The following is a 19,433-nucleotide window of genomic DNA, read 5'->3' as shown; positions in this document are numbered from 1 at the left end:
CAGTGTTTTATAATCTGTGTGTTACAGGTTTAGTGCAGGGCAGTGTTTTATAATCTCTGTGTTACAGGTTTAGTGCTTGCACACTGGGTGCTGCTGAAACCCTGATCCTGACTCTTTGGAGTTCTCTCAGATTTGTCGCTGTGTCTCACTGTTTTCATTGTTTCTCGATGTGCCTTCAAACAGGAGTTCCTCACACAGTCTAGATCTTATCACCTTGTTTTTCTTTCTCTACTGCCCCTCCCTCGTGCTTCATGTGCTTTATGTGAAGAATATCCTGTTTGTATGCTTGAAGGCATCCAGACGCATCTTCCCTCACCCCTGGCATGGATCCACCCCACCTTACTCTTGGGTGGGAGAAGGGTGTTTCTAGGTGGCCCTTATATCTTTGGAAATGTCAGTGTTCACCGTGGCATTAAGCCAGATGTTACGCCCCACCACACGTGTATTTGCTTTGAACATGATTCCCGGGCATGTTTCCATACGGATGGAGCTCAATGAATGATTTAGTCCTGTCCTGTCTCTGTCTTCTCTGAGGTTTGGCGTGTCCCTTCTTTCAAGGTCTCATGACCACTGACACACTTGCAGTGACCCAGTGGCAGGGATGGCAGGCATCTAAACCCCAGTGCATTCTGGGACATCTCCACATTCTGCCTGAGAATATAAGCACCCAGTTTCAATCTGTGAAGTGTGGAAGTGTTACCACGAGCCCCTGCATGGAGGCCCGTGGATCCCCAGTAACCTGCCCGCTACCTGGCTGGGCTTGCCTGTAGAGTCCTGCATGTCTGCGCAGGAGGGAGAGTGATTGGGGGCTGGACTGCCACACTGTAGTCATCGTGTGACTGGCCTCCATGGTCCACTGTTCCATAAACATGTCCTGATTCCTCTTGTCTAAAAATTCAGAACAGTTAATTATGGTGTTTTTATTATATATTTTTTTATTTAACTTGATGCCTTGGAATTTTCGTGTCAGTAACTTTGTTTAGGCTAAAGCATTAGACGCAGTTTATTTCCGAGGTTTCGTGTATCAGCCCCCCTAATGCACAGATGAACTCCATCCAGAGCTGTATGCTGACATCATTCTGAGATGCTCGCATTGGTGCAAGGACACACGTCCTTTGTGTTAATGGGGCTCGTGTGAAGGGTGAGGCAGGTTATGGTATACATGTGTTGCCCAGGTGTTGGTGTATTAGCGGTCTATGGCTGGAGTGTGATAGGGTGGCGGTGGAGTGTGTGTCGGCTGGCCGGGCAGGCCTGTGCGTAGCCGTGTTTGACTCTAGGTCCCTGCCTGGCGGGTGAGGTCGGGGAAGGCCATCCCTGGGTCTCCCAGACACTTCTGCTGCATTTTTACTTCATTACCTCACTGTGGCCATAAATAATTTGTCTTATAGCTTCCAGATGTCCCCTCACAAGAGCTGTGGGATAGTACATACATGTGTGTACACACACACATACACACACTCTCACAAACACACTTATACATGAACACACACGTCTACATACACACACGTGTACACACACGTCTACACACACAAACAGGAGGGCCTATTAAGCCCTGGAGTTCCCCCTCACCCTATACAAACATGTGCACATGTGTGCCCATATTCTCTCACTCTCTCTCTCACACACACACACACACACACACACACACACACACACACACACACACACGTTCATTCACACGCTACTTCATAGGCCTTTCTCCGTCCCACGCTGTACACACCCTGGGTGTCCAAAAACAGAGTACAAATTTACACTTGCTCATGCTGTTTCTCTCTTCACTCTCTCTCTCTCTCTCTCTCTCTCTCTCACACACACACACACACACACACACACACTCTCTCTCTCTCTCTCATTTGTTTTTTTTTGTGGATATATGAATTCCTGTTGACAGCATTTATACCTGGAGGAGCAGCAGTAGTTTGGCAGTGTAATGCGTCTTTACAGTGACACAAGTGCCTTTATTCTCACTTTAGTCATGGAGGTGATAACAGAGAGGTCCCAACATAAGACAGGAGGTTATCTGGTGTACAGCTGTAGTTCTGTCGCTAGTTTTGGATCAGTCGTCTCTGGCCCTTTGTTCTGGTTCGTTCTGGCCGTCTCTGATCCAGTGCAGTCAGTGTCAGGTTCAAGGGTCCCGTGATCCTTTCCAAAGTGAGAGGACTGGCATTGCGGTGAGATTCAAGCTAGCACTGGGTATACACATTAAAACATGTGCCCATATTTACATTGAGCTTCATTAAAAGGCTACAAGCTATCTGGAGACACAGCCACTCCAGTAGATTTGAAGGTAGCATGGATTTCAAACTGAGCTTGTACTTACAGTGCAGCACATTGTCTCCTGGGTATCATGGTGGTGTTAGTGACACTGTGAGAAGCCACTTGCTTTCTGCCCTGTGGTTCTGTCCCATTTTTGCTAATCTCCACTCAAGCCCACCAGCACTGGGGCAGTTAGCACACTCTCACTCTGGTGATGTTGTCTGTGTAATTAAACATGCTGTTCTGAGGGTGTTTAGTCGGAGATTATATTGTGGGTCAATAATGTGGTATAATGCCAGTGTTGAATGTGAAGGACTATAATCCCCCGTGAGGTCTGTAATCCCCAAGAGTGGCTTGGTGGTCTCGTCAAAATGGGCATTGTGTTCATTATCAATTCAGATGTGTGAACAAAAATACTTGACATCTAAAGTTTGCTTGGAAGATTAAAAACATTAATATACATTTTTGGTTTTCCCAGAAAATTCCATAGCTGTCATGGAAACAGTGGTTTGTCACTTGGTAAGCATATATTAGCTTTGTCAGAGAGGGATTTGGTCTGCTCTTAAGATTGGGGGAGGTGGGGTGGGAGAGGGCGGATGGGATAGAGCAGCACTTACCTCCACCTAGGGTGGGGTTGGGGGGGGGGGGGGGCGTGCTGGAGCAAAACAAAGCTCTTCTTGTGGGTGTCCCAAACCTGTTGTGAGTGACACCATTCTGCAATGTGAGTCCTTCTTGCAGATGTATCTCCCATGCTGGAGTGAGAGGGGGCATGTTCAAGGTTCTGTGGCACAAAGGAGCAGCACAAACAGAAAGTGTGGGCGGCGTGTTCGTGTTCTGGATGTTAAAGAAAAGGCAGAGGACCTTTCTTATCATGCTGCCGGCCTGATACGCCCCCGCCGGGCTGTGTTCCCACGCCGTGCCGCTCTGTGGAGGGCCTGGTTAACGCAGGCCACGGGACTCGTGGCCGTGTCCTCTTGCACCCTTAACATGTGGTGTCCCCTATTTTGTTCACATGCTCCCTCTTCAGGGACCTTTATGTGTCTGTGATATTTAATCTCAACGTCTTTAGCTTTCAGGCAGTTGCAACATTAGCGGTGCGGTTCCGTGTTGGTGATGACGCCGTTCTGGTGCTGTTTCCTGTTTTGCTGATGTTCTCCTGTGTGTCCCTCCACAGCCAAACCCTTCACCTCCAAGGTGAAACAGATGCGCCTGCACAAGGAGGACTTTGAGATCTTGAAGGTGATTGGTCGAGGAGCTTTTGGAGAGGTGCGTGTGCACGTTTCACCTTCACGATCATGTGATTCATGACAAGCTCTTTACATCTCATAGTTCCTGGTTATAGAGCAGGAGATACATAAATAACTTATAAATGTAATATATGTAGCATATAAATAATGATACATATAAACACTTGTGTATGTCTCAGAAGAACTGTGTTAAAACACCATAGACTGTGCTGTGTGATGGTGTTGTACAAGTTCTAAAAAAGTATCTTATTCTACCCAAAAAAAGAGATGACTGTACATTTTCCCCATGAATCCCTTCATCGTTGGGAGAGGGTGGATTCCATTTGGGTGTGTGCTGCTGTTTTATAGGCACACTACACTTGTGGCATTAGATCTTAGCCTAAGGGGCCATCTTTGAGATACACAGAGAAGGTTTCTGTAGTCACAGCTGCTTGTAGGGCGTTAAATAAAAGCTCAGCGTGATCTAAATCTTTTGTGATTTCTAATTTGCAAGAATGTTTTTGGTTGTAAATAGAAATGCCAGATGCTAAAATTAAAAAAAGCTAATCAAGTGTAATCAAGTGTGTTGAGCACAGTTCCTCAGTCTTGTTTTGAGTGTTTTTGAGTGTGCTCATGTCTTTCACACATTGGAAGATTTTTTGGTTAAAAGACATTCTCACATTTGGTCTCATTCCGCGAAAGTGCTTCAGGCATTTAAGGGCATTTTCTATAATGTCACCTGACCTAATGTTGTCACTGGGGAACATTTGGCAGACAGGTGTGCTTGCCAAGGAAGCCAGCCATATTGGATGACACACCAGGGCTGGTGAGTCCAGAGCCTGTGAACCAGGAGGGTCTGGAGAAGAGCCCAGTGTTAAAACCCCACGCTTGGTTCAACTGACCTTTTGATCGGGGCTCTGTGCCAGGTTTGCCTGCTTGGCGTTAAGGTCTGGGGAATATGCGTATACCTTGTTGTTCTTTCCGATTGTAATTGGAGCTTTCAGAATTCTGCCTTTTTGACGAAAGAAGCATCGCAGCTGAGGTAGCCAGGACAGTCTGTACAAGCACATCTAGAGATTGATCAGGTCTTTTTGTGCACGCTAGAGTTCAGCTGAGGTGCTAGCTGAGCTATAGTGTGCACCAAAAGACCTGATCAATTTGTTCCCAGCTCAGCCCTTTTTTCTGGTTCAAAAGGTGACTGAACAGGATGAAGGATAATGGCCAATTATTTAGTCATAATTGCAAATTGTGAGCTGTTATTTTGTGCTTGTTTGGGTTTGTGAGACACTCCAGGCTGTCCAGCTGGAACCAGCAGCTCCTGGAAATCCAGCACAAAAATTGGTTTAATACACGTTATATTGCATGTGTGTCTACTGTCAGTGCATGCCAAGCTACAGTTAAGCAGCCACATTGTTTGCTTTAGGTCTGAGGAAGCAGTCCGATGAGGAGATACCAGGGTAGGAGCGAGGAGAAACCAGGGTAGGAGCGAGGAGATACCAGGGTAGGAGCGAGGAGATACCAGGGTAGGAGCGTGGAGATACCAGGGTAGGAGCGAGGAGATACCAGGGTAGGAGCGAGGAGATACCAGGGTAGGCTCGAGGAGATATCAGGGTAGGCTCGAGGAGATATCAGGGTAGGAGCAAGGAGATACCAGGGTAGGAATGAGGTCATCACGCTGTTCCTGGACAACCCCCACACTGCCCAAGCCACAAGTGCAGCTGTTGCTCTTCGATCCCAGACCTCAACGACCATTATAGCATGTGCCATGGCGTGTGCCCTGGCGTGTGCCCTGGCGTGTACTGTACCCTGAATGTGCTCTCGCGTGTGTTCTCACGTGTGCCCTGGCCTGTAATCTCCTAGTAGAAAACTGTAATGTTGTCTTATTCATATGTCCGTAGGCCATGTCAAGAATTTATTCAGCAGAGATAATGGTGTCACACACTATAGGAGCTTTTTAATAGTTTTTAAATGTTTCAGAAGATCTCAGAAGAGTATTTGCATTAGTATTTTAACAGCTTGTTCATTCGTGGATGGTGTTGGAAAGAATCTAGACTTTTTCCACTTAGGTTTACCCTCACTTTTAGGTTTGGCTCCATAAACGTTTGTCCTTTCCTCAGTCATAAACATATCAAAGCTTGTTACTGCCAGGAAACATTCTTGAATGAACATGCTGAGGTTTAAGGTTTAAGGTTTAAGCTCTAAGCTCTGTATTCTCTTCACGATTATAATCCCTTTGTGCCTCAAAGCTGTGGGCCAGTTGATCAGTTGGCCAAAAGAGAGACCCCATGCAACCCTGAACATCAAGGGAAGATCAGTACTGCTTATTTGTTGGTGGTTTGTTGAGAAGGCTGACTGCTGTTGTGAAGGCATCATTTAGGCCTGCTGGGAAAGATTCATTTTGGCCTGCTGGGAAAGGTCGTTTTTTTGGCCTGTTGTTAACACTAAAGGTGCTGTTGTTTGCAGGTGGCCGTCGTGAAGGTGAAGAATGCAGACAAAGTGTTCGCCATGAAGATCCTCAACAAGTGGGAGATGCTTAAGAGGGCCGAGGTGAGCGAGACATCACAGCTCGACAGTTCCACCTAGCTCAGTTGTTTCTCAAGCTTAGTCACAGCGCGCCATTTCCCCAATCAAACGTGCAGCGTTCGGACCTGCCGACATCACACTTTCCCACATTTACATCGGCTCATTCATCAGTTTGTTATTCTCCTGGGCTGCCGTCCTTGAGGTTTACCATGCAGAAGCTGCGTTTCTGACCGACACTTATGGCACGGGATGCCATCACCAACACCCACTGTGCTTCCTTCCATAAGCATATGGCTCCATTTTGTAGAGGTGGGGTGGGGAGGGGTGATCAGTGCACTTGACTGTGAAGACAGAGGTTGACCTTTGACCTTTCACCACCCCTTCCTTAGACGGCATGCTTTCGGGAGGAGCGGGATGTGCTGGTGAACGGGGATAGCCAGTGGATCACGACGTTGCATTATGCATTTCAGGACGAGAACAACTTGGTGAGAAATTCCCATCAGGGCTAATAATAATGTTGCTTGACTGTGATGATATTGACTGTGGTTTATAAAAGAGAAGACCAGTAAAAATGTCAGGGGTCTTTGTGGTCTCTGGGTTTATTCAAACGGTTTAGTGAAAGCATGAAAAGTGATTTCTGTGCTCGCTGCCTGTTGATGACAGATAAGCTTTGGGTTTGGAAACTGTCATTCCTGAATTTGGTGTCATGGGACGTTTCAGGGGAAATGGTCTCGCAACTGGTGTGATGTAGTGGAGAGTGTCAGCCTCACAGCCTCACTGAGGGAGAAAGAGTTTTCCATTCCTAGGGTTATATTTGGAGAGGGGTACTGTTACAGTTTATCCATTACGGCTGTACCATTTCAGCAGATGATAAATGTGATTATTGTTACAGATTAGCTAATATTCAGTAATTAATAAATGTGATGAAAGTCAGTGAAAAATCCTGCAGCTGGTTTGATGTGCATACGTACAGGCTCAATGGAAAATGAAGTGTGCTGATTGCAGCTTACTGCGATGAGCCGCACAGGCACAAATGTAGCTGAGGAGACCGAGCTGAGAATATGGGAGATGTTTAGCACAGGAGACAGAAATGAGAGTACAGGAGAGGACTTGTATGGGAGAGAGAGAGGGTGAGCCGTGGTGTGAGTGTGTGAACAGGGGAGAGAGAGAGAGATGGTGAGCCGTGGTGTGAGTGTGTGAACAGGGGGGAGAGAGAGATGGTGAACCGTGGTGTGAGTGTGTGAACAGGGGAGAGAGAGAGAGATGGTGAGCCGTGGTGTGAGTGTGTGAACAGGGGGGAGAGAGAGATGGTGAGTCGTGGGGTGAGTGTGTGAACAGGGGGGAGAGAGAGATGGTGAGTCGTGGTGTGAGTGTGTGAACAGGGGGGAGAGAGAGATGGTGAGCCGTGGTGTGAGTGTGTGAACAGGGGCAGGTGCAGCAGGTGGCAGTGTGTTTCCCCTCTGGTTTGAACCTCGACTGAGCTGTGAAGAACAATGACTCTGGAAAAGGTCAAAGAAGAGGTGGTGCAGAGAGGAGGAGGTGCTCTGTGTGTTGAATAGGACTGGCTGGAAGAGGAAGAGGGGGGTGGGAAATGCGGGCAGTAAATTCAGTCAAATGTTTCAGAGATTGTGATTTTTGTGGAAACAGGAAACACTATCATTCCATGATTGCATTGAAAGTGTGCATGTAAGAGAGGATATGTGGAGAGCTTGCTGTTTGGGTCTCTTTCTGACTGACTCATGGATCTGCATTCTCTCCCCTCCCCTTCTCACATTCTCTCTCTCTCTTTCTCTCTCTTTCTCTCTCTCTGTGACTGAAGTACCTGGTGATGGACTACTACGTAGGCGGAGATCTGTTGACCTTGCTCAGCAAGTTTGAGGACCGCTTGCCTGAAGACATGGCCAGGTTCTACCTGGCGGAGATGGTGCTGGCCATCCACTCTGTGCACCAGCTTCACTACGTCCACAGGTGAGACACACTTACCCTACCATGCTCGGTTGCTCCACCCCCAGTCCCATGACACGCCCCTCACCCCACAACCCATGCTTCACCCCGCCCTGTCCTTGAGTGTGAGGTGGTGCTCGGCCTCTGGAGTCGTGTAATCTTACGCTTTTTTTGAGTTGTAGAATGCCTCATTAGCTTTAGTTGTGCGTGTTTCTACTCTTGTGAAGTCCACACCAGTCCGGTTTAAGTGAGGCATTGTGCCTTAACTTAATGTTAATTAAACAACAAGTCATGTTAATTAGCGCTAATTAAATGGCTTTAACCTAACGTTGCTCCAAGAATGATGTTTACCGAGATTTTTAGGTCTAAGGTGAGCTTGCTACTTCACAAAGGCAAACTGCATGAGGGCTTTTGCACAAAATGGCTTCAGTTGTATTTTGACTGTGCTCAGAGGTGCTGGTACTGCTAGGAATTCTGGGGCTACTGCCAGTCTCCAGCTGTCACAGGAAGTGGCCTGAGGTCATTTGCATAAAGACAGGCACCAGTAGTTTTGAGAGCTCTCATGATTGATGTGTTTGTGATTGTGAGGAGTGGGACTTTGGGTGTGCGGTTAGATTCATTGATCTCGCAGAGAGAAATGCACAAACCCTCATACTCTCCACGCACACACACACACACACACACACACACACACACACACACACACACACACACACACACACACTCACTCTACCTCATGTGTATATGCTCACTCCTCTCATAGATACACACACTCACATGCACACACATTCTTTTCTTTCAGTAGTAATTGTAAGCTGTTTTTGGGGTTGTCTGAGTGAGCTGGTGGGGAGGGATGGTGAGGCAGTAATTATGGAGTTGAAGGTGTGGTCAGATGATGTTGGAGGTGTGGTCAGATGAGGTTGGAGGTGTGGTCAGCTCTCCTCCTGTGAAGGCCTGGCATGTCTGGCTTTAGGAGGGTGGGGACAGCTTGGCAGTCCCCTGAGAGCATGGAATAGGACTGTGTGTGTGTGTGTGTGTGTGTGTGTGTGTGAGAGAGAGAGAGAGAGAGAGAGAGAGAGAGTATAAAAATAACCAATGAGTGACTATTTCTGCTAAAACAATACTGCAAAAGTGTTCTTACAACTTTGGCTTTCAGGTTACTTTACACTGACTGGCTCTTGGTTGGTCTCTTTAGTTTAGCTTAATGCAACCAAACATATTCTCTTGATTACTTTCATCTTCAAGATTTGTTTCTTCATTTTGCCCTTTTTGCAAACTATACATTCAAGCTATAGTCTTGCAGACATCCAGATCTCTAGCTGAGGGGATTAACCCTCTCGTGGTCCTCTATCTCACAGGGGCTGGGGTGAGGGTTTTCAGGCCTCTACGCCTGAAGAGCTTCAACCACACAGCTGCATTTGTCCCTTGGGGCTGAGTAGTCAGTGGAGTGTATATGTGTGTGTGTGTGTGTGTGTGTGTGTGTGTGTGTGTGTGTGTGTGTGTGTGTGTGTGTGTGTGTGTGAAGGGCTGTTAATGAAAGATACGATATTGCTATATTATCGACCAGTGCTCAAAGTGCTGGTCCCAGGGATGCTGAACCCCCCATCGTTGGAAGGAAACACGGTGAATGTTCCGGAACCTTCAGAAAGGTGGCTTCCTGTTCCTGAGCATCCACGTGGTGCTTGTTGCCAGGCAGATCGTAGAAGGGTGCTATGGATACCGGCACATTCTTTAAAAAAGTGCTTGAATGTGCAGGTGAGCTCATCAAGAACCGTGCATGCTGACATCAGCCGCTGAGAGCCTCTCTCTCTCTCTCTCTCTCTCGCTCTCTCTCTCTCGCTCTCTCGCTCTCTCTCTCTCGGCCTCAGGCATACCCACATGGCTGTTACAGATGGGCTTTGGTGTTAGAGGGGATTACCTCCCTATTCCTCTGAGCTGAGGTGCTATCTCTGAAGCCCGCAGTCTGGGATGAAGCAGGCCAATTAGCATCCGTGATATTGGCTACACCTCCCTGCTGCTCCACCTCTCTCCACAAACCAGTGGCAGGTCTAGCCATCTTAGTTTAGCATAGGTGCTAAGAGAGAGGGCAGGTCTAGCCATCTTAGCTTAGCATAGCTGCTGAGAGAGGGCAGGCCTAACCATCTTAGTTTAGCATAGGTGCTAAGAGAGAGGGCAGATCTAGTCGTCTTAGCTTAGCATCGGTGCTAAAAGAGAGGGCAGGTGTAGCCATCTTAGCTTAGCATAAAAATGTTTTCCTTAAAGTAATTTTTCTAGCCATTTTTCTATCCCCGCAAAAGTTTAAGGTTTGGCACTTTAAAAAGGGCACAATATATGATTTTGATCTCTTGAACACCACTTTAGACATTTGCCCATTTATTAACCCTGTGTCAGGTAGAATGATTTTGGGGGTGTCATGATGTCACGGAACAGCTCCGGACCCTTCCCTGTGGGCGTGTGTTTACGTCGTCTGCGTCTTGCCGTCTGCGTCAGTGGATTCTCGTGGGTGTGGTTTGTTTGTGTGTTCATCCGTCCCACCTGTGGAACGTCTCGTAATCACTCGGGGCTCATGTTGTCTGTCTATTTAATGTGCGTTCGCGCAGTGTCTTGTGCTTGTCGTTGTCTGATTCTCCACGTTACGTGTTCGTATAAGTGTTTCTGTGTGCGCTGTCTAAGCGCTTATGTTAAATAAAAGCAGTGACGTTGGCTGCAAAAAGAAGGATCCGTGTCTCCTCCTTCCGCCCACACCCAGCGTTACACATGAACAGTGGGTGAAATGCTAAGTTGGGTAAGATTTCTAACCCATGCCCTCTCTTCATTGCTGTCATAGGACAGTGTCCATCTCACCTCAGTGCAACACACACACACACACACACACACACACACACTTTTCAGAGAAATGCTAGGTGGGGGACTCATTTGGTGGCTAAGTCTGGTGGACTCTAGCAAGAACCAAAACATCAATGACGGTAGCTTTAAGAGTGCGCTGATCAACTTCGGCCTGTGGTCTCTGGACCCCCTCACTGGGGGAGGGGAGGAGAAACTGTGGTTTCTACATCAGTGTGATGCCTGTCAGATCAGTTGCTGTTTTGCAGACCCTGCTGGAGATCATTCTCACTCGAATTTGGGAATCACTGTACACGTTTTAAATAATATAAAATGTTATTGTGATACATTATTTTGTGGAAAATACATACAGTATATTACATGAATAGATTTGAACCTGATGGTAGTGGCAGATACATATACTATAGTAATAACCATAAGTATAGTGCTGTTCACTTAATCTGTTTCAAAAACCTTCAAAAACTGCTCAAAATGCTACTGAATAAAAAATCAGTGTTATATGGTGCTGTTTTTAATTTTCTCTTTTATTATTTATTATTGAATTAAATGATTGTTTTAACACATTGACTAGTGATTCCAGACTTTTGAGCAGTGGTGTGCTGGACTCCATCTCTGTTGCTTTGATTTTAGGATGGTTCAGGCAGTTACCCATAAGCACTTGCAACAACACAGATCCAAAACTCTGCCAGCCGTGTAATTGTCATTGTCAAGATCACAACAGTCTAGTGGGTCCAAACCCTCTCGGGATTGATATCAACACTGTGGTGAAGACACATTGACATAGTTTGTTCTTAGCATGGCTGCACAGCTAGTTTGTAATTAGAGGACTAAATGCTGCCAGCTGGAAAACTGGAGCTTGGAAGCCAGTAAAGGAGGCGGGAACCAATCGGGATCCACACAGGCATGCCAGTGAATAAAAAAGGGACCAGTCAGGATCCACACAGGCTTGCCAGTGAATAAGGAGGAAGCCAATCAGGATCCACACAGGCATGCCAGTGAATAAGGAGGGGGATCAGTTAGGATCCACACAGACTTGACATGTCTACAATGCTTTGTTTTATAAATAAATATATATAAATATACTTTCAGGGACATCAAGCCAGACAATATCCTGATGGACGTGAACGGTCACATCCGCTTGGCTGACTTCGGCTCCTGCCTCCGACTCTCGGATGATGGAACGGTGAGTCCTCATGCATCCGTGCTTGTGCTTGGTGTCGTGAGCTCTTCCTTGGGGGTCAGTCTTGCGGACCAGCAAGGGTCTGACCTCCCGGCTGGTCCCCTGGCAGGTGCAGTCATCGGTTGCTGTGGGAACGCCCGACTACATCTCCCCTGAGATCCTGCAGGCCATGGAGGACGGCAAGGGCATGTATGGGCCGGAGTGTGACTGGTGGTCTCTGGGCGTGTGCATGTACGAGATGCTGTACGGAGAGACGCCCTTCTACGCCGAGTCGCTGGTCGAGACCTACGGCAAGATCATGAACCACAAGGTGAACACGCATGTGAAATCCTCATATTATTGAACTGAAAAATATAAAGGTCTTAAGAAGTAGCTAAGCGGTGCAGCCGGAGTTATTCTGCCAGCTCTACCTTGTAAAAGTGTTAAATATTTTCACCTTTCTTAGCTTTAAACACTTTTTGTCTTTCCATTACTACATTATTCTGGATTTGTCATCTCACCGTCAACGAGATAATTAACCTTTAACATGGAGGTAATTTACCCTTCACAAAGAGGTAATTAACCCTCTACAGCACGGTAGGTAACCCTTCCCTGGTTTTAGTCTTGTTTTCATACTCTAAGCGCTGGAGCCACTTGTCAGCTGGGTCTGTTCTTTTAGCCCGCCGTGCACAAGCGTTCTCGAGTAGACGTGAGCTCGGCCCTCCGCTCACCCTAGCGCTTGTCCTCCCCAGGAGCGCTTCCAGTTCCCGCCACACGGGGGCGATGTGTCTGAGGAGGCCAAGGACCTGATGCAGCGATTGATCTGCTCCCGAGAACACCGGCTCGGCCAGTACGGCATCGATGACTTCAGGCGGCACCCATTCTTCACGGGCATCGAGTGGGACAACATCCGCTCCTGCGAGGCCCCCTACGTCCCCGAAGTGAGCAGCCCAACGGACACGTCCAACTTCGACGTGGAAGACGACTGCCTCAAGAACTCGGTATATGTTGCTCGGCGTTTCGCTGCTCCCTATTTGTGTGATACTCAGACATTAGACCTTTCTGACAGAAGTTCTGAGATCTGACCTCTGTGCCCTTCTGATAGGAGCTTTAAGATCAGACATCTACACCTTTCTGATAGAAGCTCTGAGATCAGGCCTCTATGTCTTTCTGATAGACGCTCTGAGATCACACCTCTATGTCTTTCTGATAGAAGCTCTGAGATCACACCTCTATGTCTTTCTGATAGAAGCTCTGAGACAGCTACAGACTGATCCTCTGCTAGACTTCACTCTTTGTTGCATCTCTGTCTCAATCTCACTTGTCCAAAAATAAATTAATTAATAAAACAAGATGGTGTTTCAGAGGATAAGGCCTTGAAGGACGTTCTGAGATGTTCTGGTACCCTGTGCCAAGAGTCGTCAGGTGTTAAATAATGCACGCAGTGTCAGAACACTGGCGATACTTCTCAACACCGTGCCTCGGCATGAATGAGATCTCACTGGCACAGACTCCGGCATGTCTAACTTCAAAGGTGATCTTCGTGCTTCATTGAGATTGCCGTGTGATGTTGACCGTGCCAGCACGACTGTTAGCCCTCAGTACATGCTATCAGCTCTGCTGGCTTTAACATGGTTCTATTGGGTGGGGGGTGGATTAGGGATGTCTGACCCTCCAAATTAACAAAGTTTTAGGGCAGTTGAGACATGAATACATATCCTTTTTACCTATAATTATAAACATTACAGTATTTCCCTGTGGAGAAGTTGACTCCTGCAGTTGTTACTGTATAATTGCAATCTGAGCACAAGCTCGTTAGGATGGACTTGTTATCACAGTTCCTTTGATCGTGTGTCACCTCTCAGTGTAAGTGGTGTGTTACATGGTGATTGTTGTTGCCGTAGGAAACGATGCCGCCGCCCTCCCACACGGCCTTCTCCGGACACCACCTCCCCTTCGTGGGATTCACCTACACTAGTAAATGGTGAGGGCTCACTCCAGAGTCCCCGCCCACATGGCTGAGGATTAGCAGACATTTGTGTGTGCCGCCCAGCTACCCAACCGAACCACGAGTTAGCTGTAATCCTAGATCCTTCATTTTTTGAATGATGTGGCTTTTGTGTGGAAATGTTTGTGCGATTTTTTGTTTTCCTTTGTAAATGATGGGGAAGCAAGCAGATTCTGAGAGCTCCGACTACAACTAACCTGAGACTTGATATATGAGGACTAAGAAAAAATATATATGTATGTTGGTGTTTCTTAGTGGATTTGTTATGTAGCTAGTTTAAAAATTGAGTGTGTGTGTGTATGTGTGTGTATTTGTGTGTTGGGGTGTGTGTGTATTTGTCTGTGTGTGCATGTTTGTTGCTGGGGGCATTGTGTGTGTAGCTGTCTGTCGGACCGTGGTTGTCTGCGGGACAGTGGGTTCTCTGGCCAGGTGGACGCAGGGCTCCAAAAGTGTCTGGAGGACAGTCTGGCCTCAGAAGCCTACGAGAGGAGGATCCGTCGCCTGGAGCAGGAGAAGACCGAACTCAGTCGCAAGCTTCAGGGTGGGAGCACACGCACACACACACACACACACACACACACACACACACACACACACACACACACATGCGTACACACGTATACAGATACAAGTACACACAAAAGCAGAATAAACACACATACACATGGATGTGGTCAGAGCCAACACACTTGCACACTGATAACTGTCCCCTGTCCCCCATGTCCCCTGTCCAGAGTCCACCCAGACAGTTCAGGCCCTGCAGTACCCTCACTCCGAAGTGCCAGTCAATGGCAACAAAGAGGTGGAGATCAGGAGCCTGAAGAGTGAGATAGACATCTTGAAAAAGCAGATTGCAGGTAAACAGTTCAAGCTTGCTCACGTGAACGATCAGTCTGTGCCAGTGGGCAGAGCGTTCTGTGGACGATCATGTGGGGTCACGTGGGGTCACGTGTTGTGTGTCAGACTCGGGTCAGCTGGAGCAGCAGTTGGAGGAAGCCACCTTGGCGCGTCGAGATCTGGAAGACTCCTCCAAGACCATCAAGACCCTGGAGAAACAGCTCAAGACCGTGATGCAGGAGAATGTGGACCTGCAAAAGGTAGGCACTGACCAGCAGGAGAATTAGTAGTCCTGTAGAGTTCAGCTAGTCAGTCGCTGGGAGCCGCTACTGTGTTCTTTAGCGTGAAGAAGTTACTCAGGTCTCTGCGAGTCAGTTAAAACAAGGAATTAAATCCTTGTTAAATTAAATCTCCAAGACACGATCCTACATTTGACATGAAACAACAGCACGGTAGGACTAGACACTACATTAACGATAATGGTGGTTCCTACACCTACCTCAACTGTTAGCATAGCCGTTCAGCTAGCATGTTTGAGAGGCTAATCTCCAGCATCTGCGCAATTAGCGTTAGCGTGCGCGCTTCCAGCCAGGCTCCCTGTTCCCCTGCAGGGGCTGCTGGCGTCAGAGGAGAAGCTGAAAAACCAGGGCAAGGAGCTGAAGGAGGCGCACAGCCAGAGGAAGATGGCCATGCAGGAGTTCTCGGAGCTCAACGAGCGGCTGACCGAGCTGCATTCCTTCCGCCAGCGGCTCTCGCGCCAGGTCCGCGACAAAGAGGAGGAGGTCGAGGGTCTGTCACAGAAACTGGAGGCGCTGAGACTGGAGGCGCGTAAAGCCGAGAGGGCCCGCAAGGAGGTGAGAGTCCTCCACCTGCTAGCCCCGCCCTAGTCCTGCTAGCTCCTCCCACAAGCCTGGATCGTTAGTTCCGAAAGAAGTAGAATTGCTTTTTGGGGTTGTGTGCTGAAGAACATGATGGCTTTGAGGAACAGGCGTGCTAATCCAGCACCCAGAAGGGCCCAGGAAAGCAGGCAGCTGGGTGTGTGGAGATGCCAGAAGCCCTAATGCCATTTTAAAGGTCGTGAGCTATGAGATTTGCTGTGTGTCTCTTTAACATAAATATGTTGCAGCAGTGCAGGCTGAGGATGTCGTGTACAGATACAGGAGTGCTGCTGGCTTGTTTGAGGTCACCCTCCTGTGCACGTTCACAGGGCACTGAACTATATTTCAGTTTTAGGTTCAACATTCTCTTCTACATTCAGAGGCGTTCTGACCACAGTTAAGAGGCGTCACCTCTCTCGGGGGGAGGGGGGGTTGCTATGTGACATGGGTATGGGTGAAGGTGATGGTAGGGATGTCAGGGATGGGTGGAGTAGGGATAGAATTTCATCCCAGTGAAGCTCTCTAATAGAAATAATGGCATCTCATCATGCCCCATTAGGTGCTCCATATTAGAGTCTCTAAAAGCAATTTTACTGTCTGTTGACGCACAGGGGCTCATAAACGACCCCACAAACTCCAGTTAAGACGTGGTGGGTGGGACTAGGGTCCTGGGTGAGCAGTTGTGCTGGAGCGTTTGTAGCAGGACTGTGGGTTTGGTGTGATCCACAGCTGGAGGTCCAGGCTGACGAGTGGAAGACTGAAGTCCAGAAGCTGCGTAAACAGCGGGAGAGGACTGAGAACCAGAGCAGACAGCTGGAGGACGAGCTGGAGGCCCTGAAGGTCCGACACAAGCCAACATCAGCGTCATGACAACACCCACTCCACACGCCAACAACAACGTCACGCCAACACCCACTCTACGCACTAACACACGTTCCACACTAACACCGGCATTCACATGCTAACACTTGTTCCTGACTGACTTCATCATTCACACACTAACACCTAACACACACACACTACACACTAGGGTTGCAGCGGTAACCGGTTTCACGGTATACCACGGTATTAAAATGCACGGTTATCATACCGTGTGCGTTTGCTTATTACCGGTAAAAAGCAAGCCAGCGGAGAAACTGACCCGCGCATGCGCAACTCCGCTCCGGTTCAGCTACTCAGCACACAGCAGTGAGAATGGCAGAAAGTGCATCAGACTTAACACATTTTTTTACAAAAAAAAAAGCTAAACTAAAATCAGTGGCGAAAATGACGTAATCGCGGTGGCTCCGCCCGTGCGCGAGGGTCTCGCGCGCTGTCGATTCGCGAGGTCGTACACCTCTCGAATTTTGTAACTTTGCGCGCTGCGCCTCAGCGCAATGAACAAAGTCACGTTTGCAGGATTCATACACGTTTAAAAGGTGGAATTAAAACACTTGTACGTCACTTTAAAGGTCCGTTTCAATATTTCCCAGCACCTTAAACTTAATTAAGTTAAATATTTATACATATACTCGAAATAATTCGCTTTTTCATCACATTATTTAATGGTTGTTTATTTCCAAAACGCCCAATCTTAACGTCTTCACGTTCTCTCATGTTTTGTCCTGGAATTAAAAGAGGCTCGTATTTGTTAACGTAAGACAAAAGAACTGTGCGGAGTCGCGTGCTACGGTCACTAGTGAAAGTATAAACCTAGCTTTTTATGGTCATTGCTTTCACTGGATGTGAAAGACGCTATTAATTTACATGCGTTCAAATTCTAACGTACCTGTTTTTGATATGTTAAAACCAGACTCGGTGTGAAAACCTTAAAATAGAAATCTCTATTGTGATGATGTCAGAAATAAATCCTCTCTTCCTGCAGTATCTGGTTATATTCCAACTTGGCAGTACAACGGACGTTTACAACAGTTGTTGATCAGACACTGACCCAGGCTGAGTTTATCAGATATTAAATAATTTAAACTTAAATAATTGTACTGAAATCCATGATTTAGGTTTCTCTAATTTTGCAGTATTTATATAAACATGTGTACAGCTTATTTTTTTAAAGGACACATTTTGTATACAATAGTTCCAGGTTTCTACAATAAATAGTTAATTGAACAAAAATAACTTGTAATTTCTTTAAGGGTCGGTGTATCTTTTAATAATATACAAACTAACTGTGATACCGTGATAACCGTGATACCGCGGTATTTTCTGAGACGGTTATCATACCGTGAAAATCTCATACCGTTGCAACCCTACTACACACACACACCAGTTCTTCATTTGTACATTAACATGTATTTTATGTCTTCTGTTGTGCTACGATCTCCTCAGTTTATAAGTACGTTTATAACTTTATATAAAGTGACATATTAATAACAAAATAACAAACACATTTATGGTCTTCCTGTCATATTTTGAACAGGAACATTTAAATTTGTCCAAAGACCCACAGAGGGATTATGTCATGGCCAGTGTTTGTTCAAAATGGGTTTTGAGGATTCATGTGCATATTGCAACCTCTTGTGTCATCGGTATTGTAAAGGCAGTATCACAATACAGATTAACACATGATATATTGGTATGGACGTACATCGATCTAAAGCTGCTCTCTGCAATAACGTCAACAATTGAAGAAGCACAATTGAGCTGATCCATTAACTAGTCACCTTTCCCCCTCTGGCAGTTGAAGCAGACAGGCCCCGCCCACACTGCCCCCGGGGCTGACCCACAGGGGCAGCAGCATCAAGAGGAGGTGGTGCGACTGCGGGCGGAGCTAGAGAGGCAGGGGGCGCAACACGAGAAGGAGCTCGGTCGACGTGAGACCCAGCACAGCTCCGAGCTGAAGGGCCTCCGTAAGGAGGTGCACGACACCGAGGCCCAGCACCTCACACTGCAGAAGGAGATGCTGGTGCTCAAAGACAAACTGGAGAAGACACGGAGAGAGAGGTAGTCGCTCGCGTGCCAACGCGTTTACGTTATTTTAGATAATGTTAATTATGGAATTGTTTACCTCCAGCAACATTTCTGACTGTGTGTGCGCATTTGTTTGTCAGTCAAAACGAGCGTGAGGAGCTTGAGGCCGAATGCAAGCAGAAGTATGAGCGGGAAAAGCTTCTTCTGACGGAGGAAAACAAGAAGCTGAGCAGTGAGGTGGAGAAGGTGAGCCGTCCCCACCCTCTACACCCACAGACCCATACATAGAGCCAAACCAACCCCACCCACAGACCCATACCATTATACCAATCTACACCCACAGACCCATACACAGAGCAGAACCACCCCCACCCTCTACACCCATAGACCCATACACAGAGCAGAACCAACCCCACCCTCTATACCCACAGACCCATTCATAGAGCAGAACCAACTCCACCCTCTATACCCACAGACCCATTCATAGAGCAGAACCAACCCCACCCTCTACACCCACAGACCCATTCATAGAGCAGAACCAACTCCATCCTCTATACCCACAGACCCATTCATAGAGCAGAACCAACTCCACCCTCTATACCCACAGACCCATTCATAGAGCAGAACCAACCCCACCCTCTACACCCACAGACCCATTCATAGAGCAGAACCAACTCCACCCTCTACACCCACAGACCCATTCATAGAGCAGAACCAACCCCACCCTCTACACCCACAGACCCATTCATAGAGCAGAACCAACTCCACCCTCTATACCCACAGACCCATTCATAGGGCAGAACCAACCCCACCCTCTATACCCACAGACCCATTCATAGAGCAGAACCAAC

At 47.4% G+C, this 19,433-nt stretch overlaps 1 protein-coding gene across 5 annotated transcripts in view; it reads left to right on the top strand.

Moving 5' to 3' along the window:
- Positions 1 to 19,433, top strand: part of cdc42bpab (CDC42 binding protein kinase alpha (DMPK-like) b) — a 50,764-nt gene that overhangs the window by 12,677 nt on the left and 18,654 nt on the right. For all 5 annotated transcript variants that reach the window (XM_077017485.1, XM_077017484.1, XM_077017482.1 and 2 more), the window contains exons 2-16: positions 3,431 to 3,522; positions 5,946 to 6,029; positions 6,395 to 6,490; positions 7,825 to 7,973; positions 11,883 to 11,976; positions 12,083 to 12,283; positions 12,705 to 12,953; positions 13,857 to 13,936; positions 14,341 to 14,501; positions 14,695 to 14,817; positions 14,924 to 15,057; positions 15,409 to 15,651; positions 16,405 to 16,515; positions 18,353 to 18,615; positions 18,723 to 18,828. In XM_077017485.1, coding sequence (XP_076873600.1) covers positions 3,431 to 3,522; positions 5,946 to 6,029; positions 6,395 to 6,490; positions 7,825 to 7,973; positions 11,883 to 11,976; positions 12,083 to 12,283; positions 12,705 to 12,953; positions 13,857 to 13,936; positions 14,341 to 14,501; positions 14,695 to 14,817; positions 14,924 to 15,057; positions 15,409 to 15,651; positions 16,405 to 16,515; positions 18,353 to 18,615; positions 18,723 to 18,828 — 2,186 coding nt within the window. The remainder of the gene's footprint in view (positions 1 to 3,430; positions 3,523 to 5,945; positions 6,030 to 6,394; positions 6,491 to 7,824; positions 7,974 to 11,882; positions 11,977 to 12,082; positions 12,284 to 12,704; positions 12,954 to 13,856; positions 13,937 to 14,340; positions 14,502 to 14,694; positions 14,818 to 14,923; positions 15,058 to 15,408; positions 15,652 to 16,404; positions 16,516 to 18,352; positions 18,616 to 18,722; positions 18,829 to 19,433) is intronic.

This window comes from Brachyhypopomus gauderio, chromosome 9 (genome assembly GCF_052324685.1).
Source record: "Brachyhypopomus gauderio isolate BG-103 chromosome 9, BGAUD_0.2, whole genome shotgun sequence".
Classification (NCBI taxonomy): domain Eukaryota; kingdom Metazoa; phylum Chordata; class Actinopteri; order Gymnotiformes; family Hypopomidae; genus Brachyhypopomus; species Brachyhypopomus gauderio.
The sequence above is the reverse complement of the archived record's forward strand: the minus strand, read 5'-3'. Positions and strand labels throughout refer to the sequence as shown.